Raw genomic sequence first — 12,092 nt, forward strand, 5'->3', positions numbered from 1 at the left:
GATGGCCATAAAAGCCAATGAACAACCACTTATTTTTAGTCACAGAGTCTGTTATCCAACAGTTAATGTGCCTCTGAGAATAGTTGTAGATTTCAGCCAGCAAATCCCCTTCCCAACATAGCATTAAACCACCCCCCTTGCCAACAACATTTACTTCAAAGCAATTTTCCATACCCAACTTCCTCTTCAGCCACTCATTCTTACCTTTTTTCAACTTTGTCTCCATTAAGAAGACAACATTGGGTCTCTTTTCCTTTACTAACAAGCAAAGGTCTTGAATTGTCCGAGGGTTCCCAAGCCCTCGGCAGTTCCAACTTAAGATTTTCATGATGATTGGCGGGGCTGTTCCACAGCCTCCGCCACTACTAGTTCAAAATCAATTGCCTCAGCCTCATGCCTGCCTTTTTTCATCACACAACCCAACCCTTTTTCCCCCTTACTTCCTTCCCTCCTTCGTTTTACCAAAATTTGTGTCATACAGGCTTCAGAAACCTCTTTGTTCTCCCTTGCCCTTCTCTTCCATCTCCCTCCACCTTTATTAAAATAACTAGTGATAGGACTAGCTACTAGTTCAGAGCATTGCTCAGTAGCTTCAGTAATACCAGTCTTTTGTCCAGCATAAGCAGTAGGATAAGCAACAGGATCACCATTTTGTTCAGCCTTTGAGTTATTACCCTCATCAACCTCACCAAATGACTTACCTAGTTCTCCCATTCTATTCATCACCTCTATCCCCTGCTCCCTTCCATCCTCCATGCTTCTAACTTCCTCCCTACTAGTCTCCTCAAGGATTTGATTGGTTTCAGACCCCATCTCACCAGCTACAGAATTCTTTACTTGATCATTACACGACTCCCTAGCAGGTCCCTTTTTAACATTATTATAAGGCCCAAAGAACCTCCTCTCAGCTAGATCTGCTCCTAGCCAAGGGCCATACTGCCCTTCCCCCCCCTTGTTTTTACATGGTCCCATCGTTCTTATTTGGACACACTCTCCCTTTATGTAGGATTCTTCCACACTCAAAACAAATCCTCGGAAGTTTTTCATATTTAAAAGGTATCCAAATACTCTTCCCCTTCACCTGAGCCATTTTCCCCCTTGCCAAAACCTTAAAAATATCCAGTTCTACCCGTATCCTCAAGTACTTACCCCATCCACATCCATCCACATTAGTGTCAACATCGATTATCTTCCCTATCCCTTCACCAATCTGCATTCCACAATCTCTGTTCATACATGCCAAGGGAAGATCATGGAGTTGAACCCAGAACCTCTCTACATTAAAAACTAAAGCATCTGGTTGGGTCAATCCATCATATAGGTTAAGCACAATCAAACAGTTATCAAATAGCCAAGGTTTCCCATCCCACACCCTCTGCTTATCAGCCACTATTACAAAAGTTATCACAAACACGTTAGACCTTACCTCCCGAAAGGAAGCAGGTCTTGATATTCTCCAAACTTTTACCATAGTTGTTTCAATCACTCGACTCCCTATATTTCTTTCTGTCGTCACCCTTCCCACCAAACTCCTTTCCCCTTTATCACTCAATTCATCCAGACTGATATCATCCACCACAACCTCATGGTCTTCTTCCTCCGTAAGGTGGAGCTTTGCCCACTTCGTTTCCATTTCCTCCATTCTTTCCACTCCTTCCACCGTACTCTGCAGCGCACCACCATTGTTTTTCTCTTCTCCAGCACCAACTATCGTCTTCAGACGTGTTTTCCCCTTGGGACCACCACCGAGGCTGTTATAACTGCCTCACTCTATTACCCACTCCACCCCTTTTCTAGAGAGAGAAAAGAGAGAAGACTCTCAGCTCCAACCCCACGCACATTTACTAATTAGTCTTGTTTGGCTACGAAGCAGAGGATAATTTGTACGGTCCTAGGCCATGTAAGTCTCGCGTGCACTCTTTTTATAAAAGTGGGTAAATTTGAGACTCACATAAAAAAAATTAATTTTAGTGACGGATCCCACAATTTTTCAAATGAAATGCGGGGGGTAGTACACTTTACTACTTCATCTGGCATTACTCAACAAATAAATGTATAAATATCATCTTATGTTTTTTTTATTGCATGCTCATGAAAAATGATGTTTGCACGCTGAGAATAGATAAACCTATACATGATGTACTACGTACTAATGTATGATCAATGCTAGTTTATATAGAATACTACTTGACAAACCAACAGAAACGTTGTAATGCCTTTGGAGAATGATCAAACTGCGTTTATCTAACGTTGTGTTGTACTTTTTCTTATAAACAAGCGAAACGTACGTTACGGTGAGACCATTTTGGTTTTGATTGCGTGGGTAAGCCCAACAATAAAAGACAAAATACCAATCTATATGTGTACTATCAACCAATGAACATATTAATTTAACACTTCACAAATATAAATATAGACAAATATGATCATAAAGAGACACTTTGTAACAAGAATATCCAAGATGCCAATTGAAAATAACCAAAATACTTTTTCTTTTCTGTCCAAATCAGATCATTTCCAACGCTATATCTTCCCCTAATGTCATAGCATGCAATTGATGAGGGAGGATTGTCTCTATATAAATGTTAAGAGCAAGTGTGCTAGTCATTGCAGCGACCAGAACAAACCATCATGGGCTTCTCTAACCAAAGCCAACGCATTTGTTTTGCTTTGATCCTCACTTTGGGAGCTTTGGCTTCTCAAGTTGCTGCTCGCACCCTCCAAGATGTGACAATGCGTGAGATGCATGAACAATGGATGGCTCGTTATGGACGGTTATACGAAAATAATCAGGAGAAGGAGAAGCGTTTGAAGATATTTAAGGAAAATGTGGCGCTTATAGAATCTTTCAACGACGTTGGAAACAAACCTTACAAATTAGGAGTCAACCAATTTGCAGATCTTACGAATGAAGAGTTCAAAGCCTCACGAAATAGATTCAAGGGGCATGAGTGCTCAACAAAGACTTCTTCCTTCAAATATCAAAATGTGACTGCATTGCCTTCGTCCATGGATTGGAGAAAGAAAGGAGCCGTAACACCCATCAAAGACCAAGGCCAATGTGGTAAGTGCCTAATTTTGAGACGAATTTTGTCCACTAATTTATGTTTATAACACTTTTTGGTGATGAAACGTAGGATGTTGCTGGGCATTTTCAGCAGTGGCAGCCATGGAAGGAATTACTAAGCTAAAAAGTGGTAAACTAATCTCATTGTCAGAGCAAGAGTTGGTTGACTGCGACATTAAAGGAGTGGACCAAGGTTGTAGTGGTGGTTTGATGGACAATGCTTTCCAGTTCATCCAAAACAATCAAGGTCTCACTACAGAAGCCAACTATCCTTACACAGGTGTGGATGGAACGTGCAACACAAAGGGAGAAGCCAACCATGCAGCCAACATAAACGGCTACGAAGATGTGCCAGCCAACAGTGAGAAGGCACTTCTTAAGGCTGTAGCTAATCAGCCAATTTCAGTTGCCATAGATGCTGGAGGATCTGACTTCCAATTCTATTCAAGCGGAATTTTTACAGGAGAGTGTGGTACTAGCCTAGACCATGGCGTTACTGCTGTTGGTTATGGGGTTACTAGTGATGGGACCAAGTATTGGCTGGTGAAGAACTCATGGGGTACAGAATGGGGTGAAGAAGGGTACATAAGGATGCAAAGAGATGTTGATGCAAAGGAAGGCCTATGTGGTATAGCTATGCAAGCCTCTTATCCGACGGCATAGAATTTATAAATCATAATCAAAGTCAATGTGCACTACCTCACATGCAATATAATGCACTACTTTTTTTCAGTTGTTTCAATTATTACTATTCAAATCTATTTGTGTAAATTCTCTGGTTTCCATACACATGATATATGTAAACCTTTTTCTTAGTATGCTTATTCTCCCGAACAGAGCCCTATTGTTTGAAAAGACTTTGACAATGAAAATGCTTTCAAAGAAACACATGGAAAGCTTGAAATATACTAGGAATATGGATGAATGAAAGGAGTATGGGTATTTTAACGGTATTATATTTGACATCACGTTATTCCTTGAAATCGCAACCATAAATTGGGCCCATCACATTAAAGGCATTAATACAATACTAAACTAGTTGTGTGAACCATCGTTAAATTGCAATGGGGGTTAATCCACATGAGGTGCTCTTGTTTGTTTTAATAGAAGAGGGAAATAATTTAAATACACACATCAACCATATTTTGAAAAGTGAGCTAAAAAAAAGTGATTTTGTAGCTAAATCTAGATAAAGACATAGGCCTAAGCTGATCCAAATTTTGTATTGCGTGTACTTTAATAGAGCATAATGTTTCATACTAAACTAGTCTATCAAAACTCGTGAATGATTTTGGAGCATATAATTCCAATACTAGTCCATTAAAACTATTTTTTAAGAAGTACAATAGAAACAGAAGGGAATAATAATTAATTAGTAATTAAAATCTACTTTAGAAATTGAAATTTGACAAAATGTAGGCCTAATTTCAACACATTTGATAGAAAAAATCTTTAACAAGTATACCCATTTTGGTCCTTTAGTTTTTTTTTTTTGGTGCAAAACGCACCAGACGCACCAGACCTTCCCCTCTCTCTCTTCTTCTCTCTCTCATCAGATCTCTCTCATCCCGTCTCTCTCTCATCGACTCTCTCTCTCATCTCGGTCTCTTTCTCATCAGTAGCTCTCTCTCTCGCCGGTCTCTCTCTCTCATCTCTGCTTTCTCTCTCTCATCAGCTCTCTCTCTCATCTCAGCTTTCAATGGTTGCTCCCGTTTCGACACGTAATATGTGCAATTTGGATGCAGCAAACAGTGGCTGCTACCAAGACTTTTTCTTTACAAAAATATGCTCCTAATAAATTAACAATATTTAGACTCAGCGTGCCCTCCCAATCCTTGACACGTGGTGTTTTCCCCTTTGATCATAGCTACTTAATTTGCTTCTCCTTATTTATTCTTCGCATAACCATCGTTCCTTCCTCTTTATATACTTTGTTATGCTCTTGTACCCTGTGCATATCTTTCTTCCTTCTCATTAATTCTCTCACACCTTTGTTCTTACCTAGGTTTGTGCCCCTTTGTAATCACAGGTTTACCCGTCAGAACCAATGGGTCCCAAAACTCCTTCCCGATCTTCTCAATCGGGTCAGTCCTCCGTTGAGCCCTTTGGTGGCAGTTCTTCATAGCCAGAAGCATTCGAGGGCTTAGTCGGACCGCCACCACTACTTGAGTAGAGCTGGATTCCCTTTGAGATCGCTATGGGATCCCTAAATATGTTGAGTTGATACTGCCCGATCTGACCAACCACATCTTCGACTCTAAGGGGTCCGCCGAAGACGTCGAGTTGTTCCAGATAGGGTTGAACTTTCGTTCTTCCACACAATTCACGACATCTTAGATTCCTTGATGGTGGCCCCTGCTCAGTTGCTACCTAAAGTCTGAAGGATCATGCCATCCTACTGTGTCGCTTAGCACAAGGTCCTAGGAACCACAACCGAAGAGAGTTTGGAACTTACCGCCTACGAGTTGCTCCACACTCATGGCATTAGGCGGCACAATGAGAAACGGTGGCGTTAGGTGGGAGCTGTTGGGCTGTCCGACTAGAGAAACACTATTCCCACATGAAGAACTGGGATTGAAGTTCTACTTTTCTAGGTCTAGATGGTAGTTTCCTATCGGTGAGGCCAACCATCATGAGCTCTTGGAGTCTTGTTTTAGATGGGTGCAACTTCGAGGATGCCTTCACCAAAAGGGAGCAAGAGGACGTGGATCTTGTTTACGCATGGCATTAGTTATGCGTAACTCGACCCCTGTAAATTCATACACGATTCTCACCAGAGAGAACCCCACTCGTTTCTTGGTGTTGACGGGTTGATCGCTGGTTGTTGGCCATCTGTTGCTTGGTTTGAATGGCTCGGTTCCCATCCGAGGATGATAAAGGCATGCCCCCACCCACTTTGGATCCAAAAAGGGAAAAAGCCACATGTTAAGCGAGTAGGGTCTTGTGGCTCCTTTGGGGTTCAAGGTGGGGCCTGTGTTTGTCCTGACCCCCAGTTCCCGGCGCGGGGGAGGGGGTTCTTTGGGTATCCAACAGCTTGTTGTTCCTACACTTTGCACCCAGTGAGAGGTTTGAGCATCATTCTTTGGCGCATCTTGTGCTTCGCGCTAAGATACTCAACCAAGGGGGACGATATGGATTTGGTACTTAATGTCTCCCTCTTTGACATCACTCCATTTTTCTTTCCTGGCTCGCCTCTCAGAGTTTCCTTCGATAGGTTCGAGACTTTGTCACCTTGTTCGGCAATGAGTGAATCTGTGGAAGTTCAAGAGGTCTGTGAGGTAGGGTGTGCTCTTGCCGCCCCAAACATCGTGTCTGGGGAAGTTGGGGCTGCGGTCGAGTCGCCATTGTCTAATTAGAGCAGGTTCTCAGGCAAGGGAAACCTCGAACAATGTTAGGGGAGCTTGGCACTCCTTTTGGTGTTTTCCATGTTGGAAGGGCTTTAATAGTACTTTCTCCTTTTGGCTTCCTTTGCCTGCGAGTCCTCTTGTTGGGGAGGTGCCTTTCTTCCCTTCCTCAAGTCCGGCTCCTTTTTCATCCAAGCACATGGTCCCGTCGGGGATTTCTCACATTGGGCAGACACTGTTGTCCCCTTAATATGAAGAGGTTCTTGCTGTTGACTCTCAATGTTGCTGTCCGACCGATTGTCTTCCGTTGCGAGGGCCTCCTTTGTTGGCCAGTTGGGTCACACTTTGCCACTCCACTCTGGAGGAGCAACTGTAATCCTCGCATTGGTTCATGGCGGAGGTCCTCGAAGTTGATTTCGAGGAGAAAGGTAAATGGGTGGAAGCGTAGTCCCAACCCAGCTCCCGTTCGTTCGCCCAAAGGCCAGGATTGCGGCCTTGAGGGCGGAGGTTTCTAGTCTCCAGCATGCCTTAGTTTCATAGAGTTTAGATGAGTTGGCTTTGTCCAGCAGAGTTAGTAAGAGGTGATGCATGCCTCTGCACTTTTGGATGAGGTGGTGAGTCATGACCGTGGAGTGCGATTGCGACGATAGGCTGGAGGATGAGCTGGTGAAAAGGAGTGAGCACTGTCTTGAGTATGTGAGCAAAGTTGCAGTGGGCGAGCGTTCCTACTCTCGCCTCTCAAACAATGGAGCGTTCCTACTTCCCGTTGTTAGAGATTATAACCCGCGCTATGCCAACATGACATACAATAGACTATTTCCCGTTCTCCAAGTTTAAAACACACGGTATCCCAAAACAACATACAATAGACTTCTAGAGGAATTTTACCATATTACCGACTATGATCGTTGCAAGCTCCTTATTTCTACCCATTTCGGAAAATAATCGATAGCGACCACTACAAACTTGACCCGGTCTGCAAGGGTCCTACATTATTGATTCCCCAAAGTGAGAACGTCCATGGTATGACTACCGTCGTTAATTCTTTGGGTGGGCTGCGAGGTATGTTACCATGCAGCTGGCAATTTGCACATTTTCTAATGAATTTGTTCGCATCCTTTAGTGCTTACGGCCATTAATACCTTGCTCTTTGGGATTTTTGTACTAACGCTTTGCTGCCTAAATGGATTCTGCATATTCCTTTGTGTGTTTCTACCATACATATTGAGCTTATTCCGCGGACATATATCTTAGGAGTGGTGCTAAGGAAGCACTCCTTCTACACAAGTAAATCTGGCAACCAGTTTTTTGCCTTCCTCACCTTTGTTCATTCGTCTGGTAGTTCCCCATAGTCAGGTATTTGCTCATGTTGCAAATCAGCCGTGGGTAGTTCCCTAGAAGGGAGTGAGTTTTCTGCCCTAGAAGCGGTTCGTGCCAGCTTGTTTGCTCACCAATTACTTTCCCGAGGCATTTCTCAAATGTCGGAATACTGGAAAAGATCACACCACTCCCTCCCCCATCGTAGGAACATCCTAGGTCTTTCTCCTTTGGTCTTGTATTCCCCTATTACTTGGTTACTACAACTTGGGAATCCGCTTGCACCTTAACCTTATTTCCTCCCAACCCTTCTGCCATGGCTAGTCCTGCCAGCAATGCGTCATATCCTGACTCATTGTTAGTGACCTTGAATGTCAACCTCACAACGTAGTAGATTTCTTCCCCTAGATCTATGAGAAGGTGGAGGCCTACTCCCCCATTGTTGTGGCAGGAAGAGCCATCCATGCGCACTTCCTAGAGACTTCCTTTCAAGGCCAGTCATGTTTCTTCCAGGAAGTTGACGAACTCAACGACGAAGTCCGCCAAGACTTGCCTTTTCATGGCATTTTTTTGGAATGTAATCAATGTCGAACTCACTAAGTTCAACAGACCAATTTATCAATCCACCAGAAGTGTTGTTGAGTGGGTTAGGAAGTAGGGTCTCAACCAGTGGGTGGTGACTACCAGTGCCAATGCTAACAGCTCTACATATGGGTAGCGCGTTTCTGCTCCTTTCAGGGCACAACTCATATAGTACACCACCTTTTGCTTCTTGTCTTCTTACCGAGTAAGCGCATCGGAAAAGGCATATGGCTTGACTGATAGGTATAAATATAGGACCTCCCCTGGCTTCATCTGACTTAAGATGGGAGGATTAGCTTGGTATGCAGTCAACTATTCAAGCGCCTCATTACGTTCATTCTTTCCATTGTGTGCCATTTGTAGCACCCCAAAAAACAGTAAGCAGTTGTTCGTCGGCCTTGACATGAACCTATTCAATGTCGATCAAATTCTATACCTTGTTTAGCTATCCCAAGGTTCATTTCCAATAACGCCCTAATTTTCCATGGATTAGCCTTGATTCTCTGCTCTGAGACCATGAAACCTAAGAACTTGCGAGACACTACACTGAAAGTGCATTAAGTCGAGTTGTGGATTTCATCTTATATTTGTGCAGTACCATAAAGGCCTCCCTCAAGATCACTATGTGGCAGTAGGGTTCCTTACTTTTAACCAATAGGTAATCTAAATAAACTTCCATATTCCATCCAATATTCGCTTTGAACATGTGGTTTACTAGCCTATGATATGTCACCCCCGCATTTTCTAAGCAAAAGGGAATTACTTGGTAGCAGTATAGGCCCTGTTCGGTTATAAAGGAGGTCTTTTCTTCATCACTCTGGTTCATTGCGTATATCCAGAGTACACAATCATGAAGCTTAGCATTTAGTGGCTCATCGTGGAGTCTACTACCAGGTCGATTCGAGGCAGGGAAAAGCTGTCCTTTAGGCACGCCTTATTCAGGTCATTGAAATCCACAGACATCCTCCACTTGTCATTTGCTTTATTTACCAACACAACATTCTAGGTCATGGGCTTCCTAAATAAATCTTGTCTCTAAGAGGCAATCTGTTTCCTCTACTATAATCACGTATTTCTCTATTTTAAACTCCTCAACTTCTGCAGCACCCTTTGGCTTCCGGGTCCTCTGCAAAGGTGATATTCTATAATTTCTAAATTGAAGCCTGACATGTCTTTGTGCCCCCATGCAAACACATCCCTATGCTTGACTAAAAGTTGCCTCAGTTGCTCTATGAGGCCCAACGTTAGCTAGGTTCCGATTCTAGTCATGGTGTCCAGTCGGCCTAGGTACAAAGCCACGAGCTCTAAGGGCTCGATGGGTTTTACCTACAACAGATTGGCCTTGTCCCATGCTTCCACCCCTTGCTTCATCAGCTCTGGTGGCAGGGGAATGTTTTGTTTGCACTCTGCCTCTTTAGTGGTCTGGATGTCTATGCCTTCATTCTTTAACTTTTGCAGGTAGCATTTACGTGCTAGTGATTGCTCACCCCGCACTTTGCCCATGTCCTGTTCGCTAGAAACTTCATCTTCAAGTGATAGGTGAAGGTAATGTCCCTTAACTTATTCAGAGTTGGTCGGTGAAGGATGGCGTTGTACGAAGTACGAGCCTTAACTACCTTGAAATCCATCATCACCGTCGCTATGTAGAGGGCCAACCCTAGTGCGGTGACGGGTAGCATGATGGATCCTTCCCTCATTGGGATGGGGTGTAGCCTAGCCTGTCCTATGCCCATTTTTTTGGAATGCATCCCAAAATAAAACATCAATCGAGCTTCCATTCTCAATCAGAATCTTGCACATGGTGTATTTGGTAACGAGCAGCCTCACCACCAATGCGACGTTGTGGGGTAAAACACTCCTACACAGTCTTTGTCGGTGAACATTACGGGGACCACCATCTCAGTCCTTACTATTCCATCGATAAATCGATATATAGCGAATACCTTCTCATACCTCCCCCTTCTAGGGTGAGCTTTTCTAGTTGAGGTTGATGTGCCACCCTTGGTGAATCGGCCTTCTACTATGGTCATTGTGGCGCCCCGACCCCCATGTAAGGAAACACGGGAATCGAGACGCTAGGATGATGACAATACGGTCACGCATCCCAATGAAAGTGCCAAGTGTGTGTACATGCAACAGTGTACAACAAACAACGCAGCGGATAAATATAAATAAGTCAACTAAGTACCAGAATTTTTTAATACAAACTAACATAAGTAAAATGATTAAAAGAGTTATACAATCATCCCAAATGAAATATAATACAAGTCTCAAACCAAATGCGAGTGATCTTAATCACTCCTCGGGCGGAGCCGAATCCTCAAGCTGTGATACCCCATATGATATGGATAAGAGTAGGTGGTGTATGGGATCCCACATTGTTTGGGAAGGAGAAGTTCTTGCTCTTTATAAGGTCTTAATGGGGCTCCAATTGTATCATTGACTAGTCCTTTTGGAGTATAGGCCATGTGGTTTGGGCCTTCCATTGGGGCGTTACAAATGGTATCAGAGCCAGGTTTGAGATTCTGCAGACTTTATGGATTGTGGTTTTGGATATCGATTCGGTTTAGGAAGTAATTTCATATTTGATATATAGAGATGTAAAAACTAAGACCTGATCATGGGGATATTTCAGGTTTGAGGTTCTGCAGACTAAAAACATTCGAGTTTTGGATATCCGTGGGTTTAGGAAGAAATTTCAGATTTGAGGTGTAGATTTGTAAAGAATAAGAGCCGATTTTGTGGATATTTAAGGTTTTAAATTTTACAGACTTTATGATTTAGTTTTGAGATTTTGAGGTTTAGGGATTTTAGATTCGACAAGCTTACTTTGTGGACTATAAGAGATAATCTTTATAAGATTTAGGGTGTAGATTCTAAAGATATACTAGAGTTTAGAGCGATGTCGGGTTTACAATTATTGATGATAGGAAGGACTATATGAGTTGGTTAAAGACATGGCTAAGAATGGGTAAAACCATATGAGCAGTTCTAGAAAAGTTTAAAAGTTTAATTTGAAATTATTATTATTTTTATTTAAGTTGAATTTATTTCAATTTATTTGATTTGATTTGATTTGAATTGAAATTATGTTATGTTATTTTATTTATTAAGTTTGTTTTATTTTATAACTTATAAAAAAAAAGTTTATTTTATTTTATTTTGTTCGTTTAGTTCGAAGTTGAAAAATAGGTTAAAGGTTAAGTTATGGCAAGAAGATGGTACGACTGATAATGCCATTGTTTGGTATAAATATTTAGTGTAGTAGGCTTGAACTTTTATCGACTTGGGTTGTTTTATAATATCGAGGCCTGAAGGGAACGGCATGGTCTGGGTGATCTCTTTGGGGAAGAGGATAATTGAGGTTTTAGATTTCGTGGAAATAGGACAGGAGGCTTTAGAATAGAAGGTTGTAAGTTCAACGAACTTCAAGGTTAGATTTATGTGAAGTTCATCTAAGGTTGAGGCCCTATAGTTTTTAGGAAATAAGTTTATTGGATTTAAGGTGGTAGGTTCAACAAGCATTTGAAGGATTACTTAGATTAAAAGTCTTTGATCTTGATGACTTCGATATGCAGTTTGATAACATTTGGGACTTTAGAATTTACAAGCTTTATAAGGTGAATGTTTTAGATTTAGGGTCATTGATATTGAGGATTTCGAGAAATGATTCTCATCTGGTTTAAGTTTTAGAATTGCAGAGTTGAATGGCTGAATTATAATAGGATTTGAGTTCTTAGTTTTGTTGACTTGGTATGCTAGCTTGATCTATTCTGGAGATT

General features: G+C 42.1%; 1 protein-coding gene across 1 annotated transcript; it reads left to right on the forward strand.

Annotated features, from left to right (window-relative positions):
* The first annotated feature begins 2,631 nt into the window (after positions 1-2,631).
* Positions 2,632-3,730, forward strand: LOC121250544 (senescence-specific cysteine protease SAG39-like). Its single transcript, XM_041149678.1, has 2 exons — positions 2,632-3,064; positions 3,138-3,730. The coding sequence occupies exons 1-2, from the start codon at positions 2,632-2,634 to the stop codon at positions 3,728-3,730; spliced, it is 1,026 nt and encodes a 341-aa protein (XP_041005612.1).
* The last annotated feature ends 8,362 nt before the right edge of the window (positions 3,731-12,092 follow it).

Source organism: Juglans microcarpa x Juglans regia, chromosome 2D, assembly GCF_004785595.1.
Source record: "Juglans microcarpa x Juglans regia isolate MS1-56 chromosome 2D, Jm3101_v1.0, whole genome shotgun sequence".
NCBI classification, from domain to species: domain Eukaryota; kingdom Viridiplantae; phylum Streptophyta; class Magnoliopsida; order Fagales; family Juglandaceae; genus Juglans; species Juglans microcarpa x Juglans regia.

Excerpts from the sequence above, each read along its gene's own strand:
- LOC121250544 (XM_041149678.1), top strand. The coding sequence starts at position 2,632 with ATGGGCTTCTCTAACCAAAGCCAACGCATTTGTTTTGCTTTGATCCTC. Across the intron at positions 3,065-3,137 it reads CAAAGACCAAGGCCAATGTG|GATGTTGCTGGGCATTTTCA; the intron begins GTAAGTGCCTAA and ends GATGAAACGTAG.